The 21,999-nt window shown below is 45.0% G+C and overlaps 1 protein-coding gene and 1 pseudogene across 1 annotated transcript; both read right to left on the bottom strand.

Annotated features, from left to right (window-relative positions):
• Nucleotides 1–930: 930 nt before the first annotated feature.
• LOC124001897 (transcription factor IIIB 90 kDa subunit-like) lies at nucleotides 931–15,210 on the bottom strand. The gene is made up of 3 exons (XM_046309051.1): nucleotides 15,194–15,210; nucleotides 14,435–14,710; nucleotides 931–3,365 (listed from the first exon to the last, which is right to left on the bottom strand). Exons 2-3 carry the CDS (start codon nucleotides 14,686–14,688, stop codon nucleotides 3,305–3,307), a joined length of 315 nt encoding a protein of 104 aa, XP_046165007.1. The 5' UTR covers nucleotides 14,689–14,710; nucleotides 15,194–15,210; the 3' UTR covers nucleotides 931–3,304.
• A 154-nt stretch (nucleotides 15,211–15,364) lies between these two features.
• The window catches only part of LOC124001898, a 29,679-nt pseudogene continuing 23,044 nt past the window's right edge, over nucleotides 15,365–21,999 (bottom strand).

Genomic DNA, 21,999 nt, shown 5'->3' on the forward strand with positions numbered 1-21,999 from the left:
GCACTGTGAAAGAGCAGTAAGGTCACAGTACACCACAAAACTGCATAACCAACAATGGTTTCCTTCAACAGACAGTAAAAGGTGAGTGGAGTTACCAAACTGAAAGAATAATGCATGGAGAAATTCTTTACCTGTAAATATCATTGTCAAAGTTTTGTGTAAAAGATGAAGATTTAGATGACAAGAAGGGAGTGATATTAACCCCAACAAAGACAACTTTACAGGGTGGCCATTTTAAAGAGCATTATAAAACCATAAAAACAGTATACCAGATGACATAAAATTCAACTGCAAGCAGCAGAGAAATAGCCTGCACTACAGGCTTTGAAGGAGTAGAATTTGATCTCTTTACACAATGGTGCTGCAAATCCTCCACCTGAGTGAGAGGTTGGGTTCCCCTGGTAATGAAGTGAGAAGAGGATGATGTGACTGAGGTGAGGTGTGGTAATGTTCCAAAATGCCTGCCCAGATACAGACCCTCTCAGTGTCCGGTTCCCTGTGCGGGGGAGAGGCGACACAGACCTCTCCATAGAGTTAAATCCACACACACTTTCGCCAAGAGTGATATCTGATAGCCTCGATAACCTATACCACCATAAAAGCACATACAAAAAAGATTATATTAAAGACACAAGTGGGTCATTCCAGCTTAATGCTTCTCCACATTACCTTTTCTAAACCTTGCTTTATCCAATTGGAGATGCTCAGTTGATGGCTTTTAGCCAGCAGCTGGTCTACTCTAATATTTACCTCAGTTTATGTGATTGTTTTCCTATAATAAAAGTATTGTATGACTAAACCAGACTGACTATAAAGGCTGTCCTGACACTAATGTCAACCCAAGATCAAAGATAATACTAGCCAAGATGTCAGCAAGAAAAAGAGAACAAGACCATAGGTTTCCTGTTGCTAGGAGATTTACTGAGGCAACACTTTCACACACGTACAGTAGCAGCAAAAAGGAGAGAGGGGGCTGGGAAAATGAGCAATTTCCTCACCTCCTTAAATACAGTTGTACATCGAGAACATATTGAACAAATCACCATTAATCCTCCCAATCAACATTGAAAAATATAGAACCATAAAAGCTCATTTACAAAATAAACCCAGAACGCATTCATGTCATTCATTAGGAATGCATAAGATTGCTTTGTTCATCATCAACAATAATTCAGATATTTGCCAGTTCTACGTACAAATGATTAACACTTCCTGATCCCTTCAAAACATTTTGTAGAATATTTCTCCATAAAGAATGTCATGAGAAATCATACCACATAATGCAAGGAATAACAGCGTTGAAAAATATATAAAAAATGCTACCAGTTCAACTGAAAAACATACGCCATATGGTTTGGCATATTCAAGGCAACATTAATGCAATATTTTGTTTTCGAGAAGTAAACTCCCATACAGATTTTTCATTATTTGTTCTTAAGTAGCTGTGATTGTAACACTGATTGGACTAATACGAGTTCTCATATTAGCTGGGAGAGACAAATGTTCCCAACACATCTCACCATTAGGTAGTGTACTTTCATGTGAAGAATACAGAGACAGAATTGGCCATGATAGAGGGGGGGGGGGGGGGGGGGCAACATATACTTGAGTGACCTGTGAAATGTAGGAAGGAAGATAGACTAACCATAATGTCTCTTTGTTAGATCCAGCACAATACTACCCACAACCTCTTTCCTAGTTAAAGGAGATATCCTGAGGAGAAACGGACCCTCGTCATCACCTCCAACCTCCCTGAGAGCATACAAGTCATGTGTCATGTGTAGGTCTGTGGACAGAGGGGTCGGAGGGCTGATACAGTAGCACAACAGTCCAGAGACCCAGTAGTGCTAGAATCCATCAACAATTAGGAAGAATCGACCAAGTCAGTTCCGACTTGGTAACCTGATTCTGCACGCTATCTGCAACCTGGGCCTCAATACAGAGGTTTTGGCTAGCCTGATCCCCCATCCCAGCCCTACTGCAGGTGGCTATGGGTGAGGCAGGTGGCGGAATCCACAGTGTGATGAAGAGACATTTAGGCTCCCTCTGCAGCAGCATGTCTGAGCTCCTGCTGAACTGTTTCTACCATCCCACCTCCACCCCTCCCCTCAATGGACACTCTGCTGAGCCCAGCCTCCCAGTGATGAAAATGTATTTGTATAATAGGAGCTGGAAGACTCGTTAATTATGAAAATGAGGGGGAAATAAATAAATACATAAATTATTCTGAAGACTAATTAGTAGGTGGCTGGCCACTGTATGGGAGGAAGGGTCTGTGACTGTTGAGGAGGAGCTATGGGAGAGGCAGGAAGTCTTGAAAGCCTCTTGGGAGATAACGAGAAGACAAAACTGATGAAACTATTTTGGCCCCATACAGTTTTAAAGGTGAGAGAACTCGGTGGCCTTGGTGGAATCAGGTCAGTCATAACAGTGTGGTGGAGTCAGTGGTTCTCTACCATAGCTTACACTGGGGGAAGGGCTGGATGAACTGGATTGGTCTCTCCGCTTTAAAAGCCTGGAACAGTGAAATGAGACGAGTCTCTATTCTATTGCCAAGAGAGGTTTCTCACAGGAGCCTGCCAGCTTCTCTGAGCTTGACGTTTAAACAGGCATTTATTGCCAAGACTGTCAGGCGAAAGCAGTGCCGGGTAACTCAACACGCAGTTTTACTCCTAGGACATTTGTTTAGGTAATACAAAGAGAGAAACAGAAAAACTGCCAGGCAACAGCAAAGCACACATCTCCTTTCTCTCTCTCCCGTGCTCCTTGCAGGCATGAAAGACAACATTACATAACATGAATTCCAAGCAAACCCGGCTCCAACCAATCAGAGAAGCCATTTGATACCAGTTCCCAGGGGGTGGTGAAGGGTTGCTTAGTAACAAGCCTTGTTGACCCCGGCCGCTCGTGGCAATGTTTCTTCCTGGTTGCTGTAGCCTGCACTGGGAGATTCCATTAATGGCTGCCAAAACCACATGAGCGAAAGATGGAAAGGGAACAGAGCGGGACACAGCAGCAGAGGGATGAAGGGTGGGTGAGACAGAGGCTCCCTCCTGTATGTTCCAGCCCACACCGCCTGAGTGCAAGTGAACAACCCAGCGGGATATGGCCACATTCCTCTCCCATTAGTGAGACTGCTGCTGAAGAATCACTCTCCCCCATCTGGTTCATGGGAGACTAGAGGCTTGGTTAAGTCAGTGATGTTGTCCACAGCAATCAGTCAGAAAACCATGGGTAGTGACAGAAAGGTATAGTCTGTTTTGTGTGTTGTGAGTGTAGGGTGTAAGAGACAGAAGCAGGTGTATCATCTTACCTGGTCCAGAGCCAGCTTCTTATGGGGTTGTGCTGATATGAAGGGCCGTAACCTGAGACAAGAATACCTTTGTGAAGACTAGACCAAGTGACATAACTGCAATGAATGGCAGAGCTGATAGAACAAGACACAAATGATGGAGATACATATCATAATGTACAAAGACCGAGACAGGCAGAGGTGCTAACAGCAGCAGTAATTCCTGGGGAAGAAGATCTCCAGTGGATGAAATTAGCATCTCTCCTGGAGCCCCCCCCCCACACACACTGCCTACCCACCCTGACAAGAGAGGCTCCCCTGGGGGCTTACTGTAAGTGCCTTACTCACACTGATAAGAGAGGAGAGAGAGCGCTTTTAATTAATCTGCTTTACAAGGAGGGAGGAGGAGAAAGAGTGTGTGTTCACTGTTTAGCAAGCAGGGCATCTTCACTCCCTTTGTCCAAGCTCATGAGAAAAGTATCCAGCAGCACCAGCCTATTCTGGGTTTAGTGAGGTGGGCCCACAGAGCTTGAACTAGGCAGGACTAGGCTAGAGGGGTTCCCAAATGTGTCCCTCTTACTTTAGTCTCCGATCACAAACATGATCTTGGAGGCACCAGCAGTTATACACATACAGGAATCTATTCACTGTTGTGAGACGAAAAATGCTAATGGAATTTTAATGATATTAGCTGGATGGGGAAGCTACGGTATAAATAAATAATGATGATAATAATCAGGTCTTCAAACTACATTTTCCAGGCTGGGCATCAAGTCTCCCCTCCCTCTCCCCTTAATCAAACCATGCATAAACATTAACCACATACACAAAACTGTGGTGCCCACTCCCTCTTTCCCAGTACACACACACACACACACACACACACACACACACACACACACACACACACACACACACACACACACACACACACACACACACACACACACACACACACACACACACACACACACACACACACACACACACACACACACTCCCAGTCTCTCATTTGGCAGGCCTGGGTGAGAGCGGCCTATTCACCCTGCGGTGCATTCTGGGATAGACAGAGCAGAGCTTGGCAGCGTGAGACTGTGATGCGGCCAAAAGGAGCGATTGTTCCCTCTCTCCCCCTTTAGTCTATCCTGCACCACATGGAACTGACACCATTCATTCTCTAGTATAGCATCTCACACAAAAACACTTCTCAAACACACGCTTGAGTAAGTACACACACTCACAGTGTACGAGGGTCCAATGTTTATGATGGCTTAGGCCAGGGGACCAGCCTTGTTTGTTACAAAACATGGATGACATTTGAGGATGAGGACGTTTTAGGGCTCTGTGGAGGGGCAGAGAGATGATGTTAATGCTGCTGTCCCTAGGGAATTCTGACCTCTAAAGAGGATTTTGTCATCTGTGGCCTGAGATTTGCCCTGCATTCCCATTTGCTCCCAGCAGCCTCTGGGTCTGGGCTAGACAGACATTCAGTCACACATTAGAGTGTTGGGGTGGTGTGGGGCGGCTGGGCAACATGTCTGTCAGGGATCAGGCCGGGGGTGTTAGCTAGAAGAGTGACAGCGTCTGTCTGACACCATACCCACCAGGGGAGGATCATAGAGTAGGCTCACCACACAGACAGACAGGGAAGATCAGACGACTACTACTGTACTACCATCATACTACTACTACCCTGCCTGAGAATATCACAGGCTCAGTATCATCACACAGACAGACTGGGAGGATCACACACTACTACCACCTTGACAAGGAGGGTCACACACCACTACCACCCTGACAAGGAGGATCACACACTACTAACACCCTGACAAGGAGGATCACACACTACTACTACCCTGACAAGGAAGATCACACACTACTACCACCCTGACAAGGAGGATCACACACTACTACCACCCTGACAAGGAGGATCACACACTACTACCACCCTGACAAGGAGGATCACACACTACTACCACCCTGACAAGGAGGGTCACACACTACTACCACCCTGACAAGGAGGGTCACACACTACTACCACCCTGACAAGGATTACACACTACTACCACTCTGATTAGGAGGATCACACACTACTACCACCCTGACTAGGAGGATCACACACTACTACCACCCTGACTAGGAGGGTCACACACTACTACCACCCTGACAAGGATTACACACTACTACCACTCTGATTAGGAGGATCACACACTACTACCACCCTGACAAGGAGGATCACACACTACTAGGAGGATCACACACTACTACCACCCTGACAAGGAGGATCACACACTACTACCACCCTGACAAGGAGGATCACACACTACTACCACCCTGATTAGGAGGATCACACACTACTACCACTCTGACAAGGAGGATCACACACTACTACCACCCTGACTAGGAGGGTCACACACTACTACCACCCTGACTAGGAGGGTCACACACTACTACCACCCTGACTAGGAGGGTCACACACTACTACCACCCTGACTAGGAGGATCACACACTACTACCACCCTGATTAGGAGGATCACACACTACTACCACCCTGACTAGGAGGATCACACACTACTACCACCCTGACAAGGATTACACACTACTACCACCCTGACTAGGAGGGTCACACACTACTACCACCCTGACAAGGAGGATCACACACTACTACCACCCTGATTAGGAGGATCACACACTACTACCACCCTGATTAGGAGGATCACACACTACTACCACCCTGACTAGGAGGATCACACACTACTACCACCCTGATTAGGAGGATCACACACTACTACCACCCTGACTAGGAGGATCACACACTACTACCACCCTGATTAGGAGGATCACACACTACTACCACCCTGACTAGGAGGATCACACACTACTACCACCCCTGACTGACTAGGAGGATCACACACTACTACCACCCTGATTAGGAGGATCACACACTACTACCACCCTGACTAGGAGGATCACACACTACTACCACCCTGACTAGGAGGATCACACACTACTACCACCCTGACCCTGATTAGGAGGATCACACACTACTACCACCCTGACTAGGAGGATCACACACTACTACCACTCTGATTAGGAGGATCACGACACAAACACTACTACCACCCTGATTAGGAGGATCACACACTACTACCACCCTGACTAGGAGGATCACACACTACTACCACCCTGACAAGGAGGATCACACACTACTACCACTCTGACAAGGAGGAGCGACTTAACAGAAACTACCACCCTGACAAGGAGGATCACACACTACTACCACCCTGACAAGGAGGATCACACACTACTACCACTCTGATTAGGAGGATCACACACTACTACCACCCTGATTAGGAGGATCACACACTACTACCACCCTGACAAGGAGGATCTACACACTACTACCACCCTGACAAGGAGGATACCACCCTGACACACTACTACCACCCTGACAAGGAGGATCACACACTACTACCACCCTGATTAGGAGGATCACACACTACTACCACCCTGACTAGGAGGATCACACACTACTACCACCCTGATTAGGAGGATCACATAGTGCGGTCAAAAAGGCAGGCAGTCAGAGACCATTTGGTATTCTCTGACAAGCAGTCCAAGTACTTATTATTGCGACACCACTTCAGCTAGAACAGTAGACGTGTTCCAAAAGTCAACTTCTCCCTCACAGAAGAAAACATGTCTGACATTTCTCTCTAATAAGGTCAGGTGTGGTGTAGCTGTGACAGGAGTGACAGAGATGCCAGCCCAGTCCCCCTCCATCCTCCTTCCCCCTGCCTGTTCCCTCTGCCACCTCAGCCACCATGAATGAGCCCATACCTTGGTATAGTGCAGGCATGGACACAGCTCAACCTGGAGAGCGACACAGTAACACAGCTCAACCTGGAAAGCGACACAGTAACACATCTCAACCTGGAGAGCGACACAGTAACACATTTCAACCTAGAGAGCGACACAGTAACACATTTCAACCTAGAGAGCGACACAGTAACACAGCTCAACCTGGAGAGCGACACAGTAACACAGCTCAACCTAGAGAGCGACACAGTAACACAGCTCAACCTGGAGAGCGACACAGTAACACAGCTCAACCTGGAGAGCGACACAGTAACACAGCTCAAACTGGAGAGCGACACAGTAACACAGCTCAAACTGGAGAGCGACACAGTAACACAGCTCAACCTGGAGAGCGACACAGTAACACAGCTTAACCTGGCACAGCTCAACCCGGTAGAGCGACACAGTAACACAGCTCAACCCGGTAGAGCGACACAGTAACACAGCTCAACCCGGTAGAGCGACACAGTATCACAGCTCCCTAATGGAACATTAGTAACAACACCACACTGTCAGATGTCACAGAGCCAAAACGATACATAGCTTGAGAAAGCCCTGAAGCCATCAAAAGTAGTTATTGCTTCTAAACTTCCCAGAAAAAGCTCAAATCTAAGGGTACAGATATTCCATTAAAACGTACATCAAAACTACTAGGGACCACTCGTTAGTCCCTAGTGTGTCAATATCGCCATAGTAATAGTCTGTAGTTTTATATCCAAAGTAATGCTGCTTGATACTGATTAAGCATTGATCACTTTTAAATCATCACTAACTCTGATTCAGAGGAGTTGGGTTAAATGTGGAAGAAACATTTTGATTGAATGCATTCAAGTTGTGCAACTGACTGGGTATCCCGCTTCCCCTTCCCCCAAATATCCTTGCGCTATCCCCTCCTAGCGCCTCCTTGTACCTGCAAGGGGACACATCTTGCCTTAAAGTTCAGAGGTAGATCTGCTGTTCAAAGTTGAGCCTGCAGCCCACTTCCCCCTGGGCATTGTTAGCTGCAGTGGGGAGTGCCTCTTTTGACAGAGTAGTCATGTGACATGTATAAAACCGCCTCTCCCAGTACAATGGGACATATGATGCACTCCATTGTTGTGACGACCCCTCCGCATACTGACTGCCTCCACCTCTCTAAAAAGGTCAGACAGGAGACACTCCATCACTCTTCTCTTTCTCCAACTGCCACTCACTCTTTCCCTCTCTGTCTTTCCCAGCATCACCGCTCTCCATCTGCCACTCCTCTCAGACTCTCCCTCTCTGTTAGACTATTAGTCTATGCTGGGCTTAACGGCATGTTTCTAATCAGTTTACTGCCAATGAGACTAAGCCTGAGCTGAAAAGGCGATTGACGGAGAGTGTTTAGCCAGTGGCTAGTGACTGCTTAGAGCTGGGGGATGGCAACTATGAAATTAGAAGAAAATCATTCAAGCTAAGAACGAGTGGAGTGAGACTAAGACAGTGTGAAGATGAAAAGGAGATGGAACTCTTAAGGATAATGTTACATCAAATCAGTAATATAACAAAAGAAATGGAGATGATTAAAGAGAAACAAAGAGAAGGCAATTGGCCCTTCGCTAAACCCCACCCCCCTTGATTATCGTTGCAACCTCTGACATTTTCCTGAGAAGCCCAATTCCCCATTCAACCACTAGCAAAAATCACCTCACAATGATCCAAACTGTGTTTCTAATACAAAATTAAATTAAACACAAACTACCCCTTGCTAATCAGGAAACCCTTAGGTATGTTGTGATGGGCTGTCATTACAATTGCTTCACAGGAACCTCGTAAAATTAGCGTATCCTGATGTCGACAGCAGATGGGAGTTGTATTCAGGTCATTGCTAACTTAGCTAGCTAACATACATTTTGAGAAAACATGTTCTATTAATTGGCTAGCTAGCGTTAGCAACATTTGGTGGTCAATGAGGCGGAGCTAGCTAACCAGCTGTGCAAGCAACTAGGAGTCTTGCCTCTAGGGGTCTTTTCACTGTCCCCAAATCCAGAACAAATTCAAGAAAGCTTACAGTATTATGTAACTCTGTTCCATCTCATATTGCTCAAGTGAACAGCAAACCTGGTTTAAAAAAAAACAGATCAAGCAACACCTCACGGCACAACTCCTCTCCCCTATTTGACCTAGATAGTTTGTATGTAGGCTACATTTGACAAAAAAAAAAAAAAGTATTTATTAAAACAAAAATGTAGTTCTGTCCTTGAGCAGTTGTCTATTAATGTTCTGTATTACATCATATTTCATGTTTTGTGTGGACCACAGGAAGAGTAGCTACTGCTTTTGCAACAGCTAATGGGGATCCTAATAAAATATAACAAAAAATACAAACATTTCAGGTTTTAAAAAATGACTCCATCAGGCTCTGCATTTCAAGAATCACAGAAGCATGTCCTCCTGATAAATTGCAAAATAATTTAAGTGTATTTATTTGTTTTAAAGAAAACTATATTTTTGCCATAGCCCTCACTGGCTCTCAATGTAAACGTGCACTTGCCTGAGGTGTCGGACTCATCAACAGTTATCCAGTGGAACGCTGTGATTTTTTTGCCCAACATTTTGGGGCGGGGCTTAGACAAGGGTCAATTAACTCTTCATATAAAAGCATAATCAGAGATTTTCACAAAACCAAGTCTGTCACTAGGGGATGAGCACATCACACTGGAAGAGGGTGAGAAAGCAGCAGTAGTGAGAAAAGGAGTTGGCTGGTGCCAACAGTCAGTCCTTGTCCTTTGGGATCTCCAGACAGACCACTCTGGTTCAGACACTTCCACTGTTTAGTAGGTCCCTGTGCTTACAGCACTGACAGATTGATCGTCTGAGTGTTGTAATTCCTTGATGGCTGCTTTTGTCACCAAGGCAGGTGCTATACATACAGTGGGGCAAAAAACTATTTAGTCAGCCACCAATTGTGCAGAGAGCAAGTTCAAACAGGTGCCATTAATTCAGGTAACGAGTGGAGGACCTTTTAAAGAAGGTCTGTGAGAGCCAGAAATCTTGCTTGTTTGTAGGTGACCAAATACTTATTTTCCACCATAATTTGCAAATAAATTCATTAAAAATCCTACAATGTGATTTTCTGGATTTTTTTGTCTCATTTTGTCTGTCATAGTTGAAGTGTACCAATGATGAAAATTACAGGCCTCTCTCATATTTTTAAGTGGGAGAACTTGCACAATTGGTGGCTGAATAAATACTTTTTTGCCCCACTGTAAGTGGTGACTATAAAACAATGTACAGTGAGAAAGGCACTGTATACTGTAAGTGCAGTCATCAGTCCCTTTCTTACTTACTCAAGAGAGACTATTTGATTGGTTCAGGGCAGGCTGCGGAGCCATGAACTATGACTGCAATATCAACTCTGTCTGTCTCAACAGTTCCCTTGGTGCTTCCTGGGCTGTGGATGGATATATACTGGGATGGAGTCCAAACGCCTCACTTTGGAGCTTGTCTGAACCATTAGTTACAGTGGGAAATCATTAGAAGAACAAAGGCTTTGCTGTTAATGGCAGTTTCAAAAACCAGGGGGAGAGGAGCAGGATATCCACAGAGAAGGAAAGGTCATTTCCCAGCAGTCTAGGCCAATGTATGCCACCTCGAGTGGGGTGGATCGCCTTTGAGTCTGTAGCATTGTAACAGATGGAGCCTCAACCAGGCAGTGGTACCCAGATAGTTCTCTGTTGGTTCCTGTGAGAAGCAAACAGAGGCATCCTATGGAAATGCATAGTGGTCAGTCAGTAGCAGTGCAGTGGGAGAAGTCAGAGAGAGGCTGGAAACCAGAAGGAGATTACACTCTCCCTTGTGGCTCAGTTGGCAGAGCATGGCGTGGGTTGTGGGTTCGATTCCAACGGGAGACCAATTTGAAAAAGTATGAAGAATGTATGCACTCACTACTGTAAGTCCTCACTCCCACCTATCGGAGATATCTACTGCAGCCCTCATCCTCCACATACAACACCCCAAAGCACACACATCTCTGGGTTGCTCGACTTTTCTGTTCGCTGCAGCTAGCGACTGGAATGAGCTGCAACAAACACTCAAACTGGACAGTTTTATCTCAATCTCTTAATTCAAAGATTCAATCATGGACACTCTTACTGACAGTTGTGGCTGTTTTGCATGATATATTGTTGTCTCTACCTTCTTGCCCTTTGTGCTGTTGTCTGTGCCCAATAATGTTTGTACCATGTTTTGTGCTGCTACCATGTTGTTCTGATGCCATGTTGTGTTGCTACCATGCTGTGTTGTCATGTGTTGCCGCCTTGCTATGTTGTTGTCTTAGGTCTCTCTTGATGTAGGAGTCCTTTTATGTAGGAGGCCTTTTGACTTGTAAATAAGAATTTGTTCTTAACAGACTTGCCTAGTTAAATAAAAGGTTAAATCAAAAATAAGTCATTCTGAATAAGAGTGTCTGCTAAAATGTAAATGTAATACAGCTGCTATCTTACAAAAAATATATATATTTTGAGTGGACTGGAAATAAAGTGAGAAGCGTAGTGGTCCATGTGGGGGTGATGGGCTGCCTACTCTGCTGATGACACCGGCTCAGAGGCTGAATAGGAATGCAGAGAAAGTGATTCCTACACAGGCAGCAGAGAGAAAATCGATAGTCAGAAACTCACCACAGCCCACTCCCTTAGTGGGAGCTCTGATCCAGAATCTGGTCTAAAACTTTAGGGTCAGATTTACACTTCTGAAACAGACTAACCCCCCCCCCCACAAAATATGCAGTCAAGAATCCCCCCAAAAAAAAAAGTGTGGAATGGGCAAAGGGCTTTAAAAGTGAGAAGAAAGAAAATCAGCTTTGAATGGAAAAAGAAGGGAACAGATGGAGGAGGGAAGAAAAAGAGCACTTGAGGGCAATTATCTGGGCTATTTATGGAAGAGTGCTTTTCCATCCTCCAGTAGGAATGGAGGGAACAGGGAGGCCCTGTTTGGCAGCTGGCTGGAAAGGCATGGAGTGGTATGGCAGGAGAGAGGGAGAGGGATGGAGGGACTGGCAGGTGGGAGCGAGGGTCCTGTAAAGTACAGGCCTGTGACCGGGTGAAGGGCTTTGGGCCAGGCTGGCCATGACTGAGGGGAGACACTGTACAAAGCAGGCCTGAGACAGGACCAGGGGCCGGTTCCTACAGTGGAGAGCTCTTAAGTGAAGTGGAGCAGAGCCGTGGTGGGGAGCAGAGCCATGGTTGGAGGAAGGGGAGTAGGAGCACAACGCCTCAGTGTAGCAGTCAGTAAGGCCCGGAAGCAGGCAGCACAATGGAATTACTGTCAGCCACCGCTCTCCTCCACTTCCCTAGGTCTCCCTGACACCATGTCTCCCCTTTTAAATAACCACACAAATAACCATTTTTAGAGCTCCAGTAAGTCAGCTCCTCAACCAACCAGTGAAAGGACTCTTTCTACTGTCAACAACAGTCAGTCATGTTCTCGTTTAAAATGTCAAAATTGCCAAAAAAGGTACAATGTGCACAAAGATACCAAATGATCAACATATTATACCATGGATTTGTTGAATCGTTGTTTCTGATTGAAGGGCATTCGAGAGTGTGCATTATTTCCCTAACGCACGGTATATTTTCGTGGTAGAATTCATTCTTACATGTTCGAGCTGCTTTTGAAAGTAAAAGTCGATTTGAAAACAGTATTGGCATTGTTGAATTTGATTTTCCTAATGTAAAGCTAGGACTAATGGTTTGGTTAGTTAAACGACCAAGTCTGTGTTTGGCAACTAATGTAGCTATGTAATAAACTTGCTAGCCACTTCAGCGGATGTTGAACACATTTCTACCGGCAAATTAACACATTTCTAGTGTCAAAATGTGTTAAATTATAACCATGGTATAAAATGATAATTCACATGGGGCTCGATGTGTTGTCTGGAAAATAATGCAACTCCGCGGAAGGTCAGTTCCACTCCACTAGCGAGTCGTGGAACACACCTAGCACATGGTGTGATCACCGTCCTGTGGTTGAAAAAACTAAAACTTGTTGAGCAAGCAACACTAAAGTGCAAAGCTCTGCTTTTTCCTCAGCAAGTGGATGTGAGTCTAAAAAGCTACCTGCTAGCAAAAGTACAGTCACATTCAGCAAAAACAAGTGAAAGTGTACAATGAATGATTCAAAAACCAGGTACATAAAATATTTATTGACACGACATTAATGCACTTTAAAAATGTAACAAGCGGACAGTTAGAGGGAAAATGGCCATTCTTAAAGGTGGAAAAGATTTGTCAATGACGGCCTCTTCAATAACGGAAAGTATTCTTAACTGGATATGTCTTCAACGTGTAGGCTAGTAAATGTTAACTTTTCAAGGAAGTGCTAGGCCACTGACTGGAGCCACTAGTAATGGACTGCTGCTGTTAAAAAAAACCATAGCCCTCCACTCCAGTCCTCGCTGGGTTATTTCTAAAACCTGTGAGATCAGAGTATACACAGGGTTGAGGGTTGGGCTGGTGGGAGGGAGGGAGGGACTGCAACCAGATGACTCCAGTAATACTGACCACACTGGGAAGGGGGAGGAGTCGCACCTGGTTCCACCACTAAAAGGCTAGGTCTAGGCTGGGCTGGGTCTAAGACTCGTACACCTGCAAGACGGTTTCACTGAAATTAGATTTAGTGTAAGAGGTTTAAAAGCGGGATAGTTGGGAAACCAATTTCAGTAATACCAAGCAAACAGAAAACGTCAAATGACTTTTCTCAAAGCTGAAGAAACAGATTAATTTCAGCAGAAAGTCTCAGTGGATCATAGCGTACTGAATGTGTGCGTGTTGAGAAAGAGGGAGAGCAAAAGAGAGAGAGCAAATGAGAGATCAAGCAAATCCTGGGAAAGAGAGAAGGTAATTCTCAGGGAAGTAGAGTCCCACGGGAGTGAGTGGCAGGCTGAGAGTCCACAGCCTTCCAGGGAGAAAAAAGGAAATGGAATCATCTGTCTGCCTGTTGCTGGTGATCATTCTAGGCCAGGGGAAAAGTGCAGCCTCATCATTATTAAGAACAGCAGCAACATTGCTTCAACAGGCCGGGAAGTGGGCATGTTGCCCCCAGTGACAGACCGGAGCCTTGGAGAAGGACAAAGTACTGTTGCCTCATTCAGAACACTGTAATCCTGATAGCCTCATACTCACACTTCTAGTCATCTGCCCTTTATTCTACACTGCTGCCGTAATTCAGTCTTGAAGCTTATTCAGCCGATACTGAATAATATATGACAGTGAACAGCAGTGGGATTATTAAATATACTGAGTCGCACTGTGGTTCTGCTCCACCTACCTCTTTCCCAAGGTGCTGAGTGGTGTGCCCAGGCTCAGAGTGACATTGGTAGGTTTGCGGTATTGTCCAGTCAGCCTCTGGGCTCCAGGGGTGGCTCCTTTTGGGGACTGTGCTATCTGGCGGGCTGGACTGGTGCTGGGCTTAACGGTCAGCTCCTTTAGGATGTCGTAGTTGATTTTAGTGGAAATTTTCTTCTGTCCCATCATCTTCTCTATAGCCTCGTTTGCCGTGCTGGCATGGATCAGAACCTTCATTTTTGGAGGCCGAACTCTTGGGCTGCAGGGCACACAATGGGGTTTCAAATCACCCAGTACCATGTCAATTGCAATTACTTCGGACACATTGGTTCTTTAGCTCATTGTACAGTTTTAACTATACTTTGCACAATGAGGGGATGCTCTAGCTATGCTACAGTATATGGGACGGGGCTGATTGTGACATTGGACAGCATGGCATACGGTTGTTGGATCAGTGCTTTCAAAGCCTCCACACCTCATTAGCTATATGTTGCACTGCAGTTAATCTAGCTAGTTAAAACCAGAGAGCAGATGTTGGATCTAACAAAGGGCCTGGGCCTTGCCAAACCCTGACGTGAAATGAGAGAGAAACCCATTGGAGGGGAAAATATGCACACACACATTGACACACGAGAGCTTAGTGTCTGTCTGTTCGGCAGCGAGAGTGCTCAGAGGGCTTTAGCAAACCCAGGCCATCCCAAGCTCATTGCTTCTTTAGACTGGCAGGATGTTGTTGATTTACCTTCTCCTTGTAAATCCCAAGCTCCTTCTCTTTCGCTATCCTCTCTTCCTTTCCTGAAAGTATAAATGTGGATTGGGGATTAAATTGGGATTGTAATTATCAGTAAGGAGAGTCAAGACAAAACAGTATATTACAATATGTACATAGTGTGGTGTGGCTGAACCTTTCAAGTAGTCTTCGTTCTGTTTCATCCAAAGCTCAGTCTTGATTTTCACCTCGGTCATTCAGGAGATACTGCAGTGAAGGGAAGTACATAAATTACCTTAGTTATGCATTTCCAGTTTTTATTCACTGGCAATCCTGTCATTTCAGAATGAGTGGATGTTTCAATAGAAGGTGCCCGCTAAATGTCAAAATGCAGTACATACCAGCTCAATCTCATCAATACCACTTAGGTCGAGCTCTCCATTTTCAGTGTCCCCATCTGAAAAATAAATTAGACCTCATCATCATCATCATTATTATTGTTGTAGGTTCTCAGGTAAGTCAACTCACTCTGGGAGAAAGAGAGAAATTGCAACAGATAACACTTTACAAAACACTCATCAATTGTGTTTCTGCAAAGACAATTGTGCCTGGATTTGTATCAGTAAATAATATGCACAGCAACTTCTGATAACAATAACTAATAGGCTTAACTCTGCTTTAAGTTGATCTGCCTGTACAGAGTTTCTTTTCAATTACGATGCGCTTTCAAGATTGTAGTACGCTTTATTTTGTTGCCGAAACAACAATTTGCATTTTGATGTGAGACAATGGATGCCTGAGCTGCATTTCCATTTTTACCCTCCTTCCTCTGATGATTACTCAGGTTGTCAGAGAAGAAACAGCCACCTTTATGCCGAGACAAGACAAGAGATCGTTCAAATCCCAGCGCACTCTTCAACGATGGAAGGGGGGGAAAAAAAACTAGTTCCACAAAGGAAAAGTTTTGATTACCTTTGATAATGGAGACAAAAAGGATGGAGGGATGGAGGGTTTGACTTCGGAAAGAATGGAAAAATAAATACAACAGCTTTCACACTCTTCTCCTTGATTAGCCATTTTCCAATAAAGTAGGACTCCGTCACCTGCCTAAAGACATCAGACACAATCCCAGTCAAAGGCAAGAGGAGAATCGCGTCTTAAGAGGCAATATGTTGCAGGTTTATGGGAGTCGTTTAACTTCTGTCAGCTCCCGGTCTTTTGACGTGTTCAGAGAGCCCTCCTTCCCCGGGTTCACACTTCAAAGCCGTGCCAAAAGCATCCACAGGCAGCCTTCCCAGTTAATTAAGGAGAGGCAGGTGCACAGGACACACACACACCACACACCTTCAAGGTTGGGGTATAGTGAATTGCAATAATACTACAGAAGCAATCCAGCCAGTCGAGTTCAGTTGAGTAGCAGCTAGCCTCTCAAAAGAGCTACACAGATACAGTGGGGCAAAAAAGTCATTTAGTCAGCCACCAATTGTGCAAGTTCTCCCACTTAAAAAGATGAGGCCTGTATTTTTCATCATATGTACACTTCAACTATGACAGACACAATGAGAAAAAAAATCCAGAAAAATATTTTTTTTTTCAAAATTTTGTAATTAATTTATTTGCAAATTATGGTGGAAAATAAGTATTTGGTCAATAACAAAATTTTCTCAATACTTTGTTAAATACCCTTTGTTGGCAATGACAGAGGTCGAACGTTTTCTGTAAGTCTTCACAAGGTTTTTACACACTGTTGCTGGTATTTTGGCCCATTCCTCCATGCAGATCTCCTCTAGAGCAGTGATGATTTGGGGCTGTTGCTGGGCAACATGGACTTTCAACTCCCTCCAAAGATGTTCTATGGGGTTGAGATCTGGAGACTGGCTAGGCCACTCCAGGACCTTCAAATGCTTCTTACGAAGCCACTCCTTCATTGCCTGGGCGGTGTGTTTGGGATCATTGTCATGCTGAAAGACCCAGCCACGTTTCATCTTCAATGCCCTTGATGATGGAAGGAGGTTTTCACTCAAAATCTCACGATACATGGCCCCATTCATTCTTTCCTTTACACGGATCAGTCGTCCTGGTCCCTTTGCAGAAAAACAGCCCCAAAGCATGTTTCCACCCCCATGCTTCACAGTAGGTATGGTGTTCTTTGGATGCAACTCAGCATTCTTTGTCCTCCAAACACAACTAGTTGAGTTTTTACCAAAAAGTTATATCTTGGTTTCATCTGACAATATGACATTCTCCCAATCTTCTTCTGGATCATCCAAATGCTCTCTAGCAAACTTCAGACGGGCCTGGACATGTACTGGCTTAAGCAGGGGGACACGTCTGGCACTGCAGGATTTGAGTCCCTGGCGGCGTAGTGTGTTACTGATGGTAGGCTTTGTTACTTTGGTCCCAGCTCTCTGCAGGTCATTCACTAGGTCCCCCCGTGTGGTTCTGGGATTTTTGCTCACCTTTCTTGTGATTATTTTGACCCCACGGGGTGAGATCTTGCGTGGAGCCCCAGATAGAGGGAGATTATCAGTGGTCTTGTATGTCTTCCATTTCCTAATAATTGCTCCCACAGTTTGAATGGTCATCCAGCACACAATTTCAAGTTGGGACCTCTGGCCTCTTACAAGAGCTCTGACCTGAAGATTACTGATGTCATGATTCAACCTAGTTTTTTCCCCCAAATTCCCAGTTGCCTTGAAAGCAACATAAATCCAGATAATGCCAGACTTTGATGTAAGTTTGATGATAAAAGGACCGCCGCACCACCTTCCTGTTCAAGTGAGGACAACACAAGGTGAGTCAGAAATTGTATTGTATGCTGCTGCATAATGATGTAATACGCCAGGGAGATATGTATACTGTAGCTAAGAAAGTAATACTAAGTGTATGTGGTGGAGTAAGCTGTTAGCAGTCCATGTACCTCACCATAATACATTTGGTCCCTTTTCCCCTCTTATTTCCACCTACTGTTCTGACTTGGTCGTGTTTTAGAGAAATGTAATCATTTAATATTGTAAGAGCTTTCATTAATGTATTGTTTTGTGTTGTGTAATAGCCTTGCATCTTTATATATATGTAATTTAGCAGACGCTTTTATCCAAAGCGACTTACAGTCATGTGTGCATACATTCTACGTATGGGTGGTCCCGGGGATCGAACCCACTACCCACTACCCCACTACCCTCTTTACATGCTAGAATTGTACAGCTCTGAACAGTGTTGGCAGTCAAGCTCTTTTGTGTTCACACAGAAAAAAGTGGAAGGCGTCAGCCACTCATCAACTCAAATGTTGCTATTTTGTAGAAAGCCCTTGTTGATACTAGCCAGATGACCAAAGCTAGACAACTACCTAGAAAGATGACTTAGAAACAAGTGAATTTCACTCTCCATAATACCATACTGCCAGCCCATAGCCAAATGTTTAGCTAGCTAGCTAGCTATCGTTAGCATGTTCGCTTGCTTGCACAACAGTTACACTGCACTAACTTGTCAGCTGTTTCATGGAAACTTGCTAATCCATTGTAATTTAAATATAATGTCAATACTAGTTACAGTGGTTTGTTAACTTAGTCTAAGGCACTGGTCTAAGGCGGGGTCGTGTTTCAGAGGACACATGGCTCTTTACGACTAACTACCATTTGGATAAATTGGGGTTTTAATTTAACAATGAATTTGATTAAAATAACGTAGCTAATTTACATACACAACTAATAAAGCCTGATATTGCACAAGCCATTTCTACAAACATTTGAATGCTTAAGGTGACGCACATCTGTGCCAGATTAGGAATAAGCCTACTGCTCATTGGTCAGCATGCGAAACTGAGGTTGTCAGGCATGCAGATTTACTTCTAGAATAATGAGTGTCAACACAATTACATGCTTTCTTCGACACTGGAGGACGCAGTTGTTACAAAATAGCTATTTTCAGAAGGTAGAAAGGAAGTGATTTGAGTAACAATAAAAAAGAAAAAGTGAACCGGTAATTCATAACGTTTGAATCGATTTTCTGACCAATGCATGCTACAATTGAATCGGTTTGGGGTCCCGCAGACCATATCTTATACATTTGAGCAGGGACCGATGTATTTCGGTGAATTGTTCCATCTCTAAAATTTCGCTCTGCCCCTCCACAGCACCTAGTCCTGGGCTGGCTGACGGGAGCCTGAGGAGTTTTGGCAGAATCTCAAGTACCCCCAGATCCCAGCACAAGGCACAGCACACCCTGCATTTCAATGCCATGAGCCCCAGGATTTCTTGGGCCTTTCCTTTTCCAGGGAACATTTATTTTCCAGCAGATTCCCCTCCCCCTGGAGCACTCTGGAATGCACTCTCAATCCACCACAGAGGAGAGGGAGGCAAGGAGGAGGAAGCGGAGGAATAGACCACTGTCAGATCATCAATTGTGTGGGCAAGTTAAAAACACCCCATTCTGTCCAGATCCTCAGATATGGGTAACTTGACTCGTGCTCAACCCTACCCCAATCCCCACTCCCCCGCACAGCTCGGTCTCAGGCAGCCTAACTGATGGCTCACCCCCATCCCCATTCCCCGCACGGCTCGGTCTCAGGCGGCCTGCCTGTGATGTGGTCAGATTAGACGCTACACCGCAAAGCTTCACTGATATAAATAAAGAAAAGAAACATGCCCTCAGGAACAAACCCTAGCAGGTGGAGAGAGCCTTTTGAAGATGGAGAGAAAGAGAAAGAAGAAGAGCATCGCTGAAGTTCATTGATCTCCTTGAGCCCATATTTCATTTCAGTCTTCAGAGGAGTGGGGGAAAAAAGTGTGGTTCAGCAAATGACAGGGACCATCGGTGCTGGTGTCTGCCGTTCCTTCTCACCTGCATCCTCCTCCCCTCTCCACTCTCCACAAACAAAAGACTCTCCAGAGTTTGTGTGATCCTCGGGATGAATCAGCTAGTGACATGGTGCTGCTCACGGTGGATCACTATTACCTAGACTTCAAGACTACCTTGATGTTCCCAACAACACTGCTCCAAGCATATCAAACACAGCCTTTCCCTTAACCTGAGAACATGACAAGCCTCATCATTCTCAAAAGTTTCCATTCAGAACCAGCAATCGTATCAAATAGACTACATGGCAGCTCTGCCCTGAAGACAGCCAAACAAGAAGAGCAGAGAGAGAGAAAAAAAGTGTAATACTCTCCATGACTGACAGGGGCAGGCCAGGCTGAGGCGAGGAGAAGTGCACCCATTAAAATGTGACCTCCCTAACCTTGACAGAGCCCAGACAGACCCTACTCCCACTCAGCCACCTGCTCCTCATGCCTGGGCCCCTGTACTGAGCCAGAGAGGGAAGGAGTGCAAGAGAGATCAAGACAGAGGGAGATCGAAAGGGAGCTAGTGAGAGATAGTGCTGCTGGGGGCAGGGCATTGTGCTGGTTCATCATATTGAGCGCATCTCTAGTACTCAACCTTGGGAGACAGGGATCCACCAGGCATTACAGCCCACTTCATTATCCTTCCCAAGCCTTTAACCACACAGAATTCAGATATGTTATCTTTTTCTGATAAAAATCCATTTGATGAAAAGACCGTTTCAAAGGCTTCCTTGCAGACAGGCTATGCGTAGCCAATGTGATTTAAAGGATACTTATTTTTTTATCCGGATATTTTCTACCTGCAGGCTGCAATGTATTTATTTGTTGGCTTTATGTCAGCTATTTTCACATAATGGCAATAGAAGTCAATTTTAGATCTGTACCATTTTAATTTAGATATAATTTTGATTAACCACATGACATTGACTTTGAGATGAAGACTTCCAAATTAAACTGTTCCACAAAAATGTGCTTATGTAAATCATAACTAGCACGCAGATCAATAGAAATTATACAATAACTTGGCACTCCAAATGGAAAAGGTTGCCGACCACTGGTGTAGCCGGTTACAGGCAAATTCAGGAGCTTAACGGCAAACAGCTGGAGGAGGAGGGTCAGGGGAAAATACACATTTAAAAATGTTGACCAATTGACTGGTTGAAAGAACAGTAGACTCTCGGTCAACTAATATTTTTTGTTGTTGTTGGGGACTGTCCTACTTCTGACCCTATACTGCATCAAGGACATTTTGTGGTGAATGTCCTGAAAACCATCAATCTGGTGCCTTGTTTGTGTGTGGCATACGTGGCGTGCGTGATATAACAGCCTGAGGCCGCATGGTAAATGGCTGCCGTCATCTCCACTCAGGTTGGGAGCTGCAGACACACCGTTTCCCTTCCCTCCCCAGGCCAGGGAGACGGATCATGTCCAGTCAGGACTCTATCAGATGACATGTTGCAGCATCTCACCAAGCCTAGGAAATACTACGACAGCTCTTCAGAAAACACACATATTTCAGCCTGGTTTCACATTCAAAAAAGGGCTTTGTGAGACTTGCTGAAAAAGTATAGTAGGCCTGTAAAGACAGAGGCTTAAAATAAATACTAGAATGTTTTTATTTCTTCCACATTTTAGTATATCTCTGTGTTGTCATTAGTCATCACCCCACCACACCATTCTCAGAGTGGCTGGCCATCCAGCCATCTGTCAAGCTGGCCCCAGTTCTACTGTACCGCCCCCAAGCATTGTAAACACCCCACATCCCGCCTCCTCACTGTGGAATTGAGGCATCCATAGCTGTCAGAGACATAGTGTAATGACTAAACGGAGCGTGGGTGTGTGTATGTGTGGGTGGAGGTTAGCTCCGTCTGACCTCTCTATGATTGCCTTTTTGTTAAATGGAAGGAGGATAGAAAAGCTGTGGTGTTTACAATGGACTACATTTTTTTAAGGCTAGCTCGGGTAGGTTGGTCACATGGATAGAGTGTGGTGCTA

The sequence above is a fragment of the Oncorhynchus gorbuscha genome, linkage group LG17, assembly GCF_021184085.1.
Source record: "Oncorhynchus gorbuscha isolate QuinsamMale2020 ecotype Even-year linkage group LG17, OgorEven_v1.0, whole genome shotgun sequence".
Lineage (NCBI taxonomy): Eukaryota > Metazoa > Chordata > Actinopteri > Salmoniformes > Salmonidae > Oncorhynchus > Oncorhynchus gorbuscha.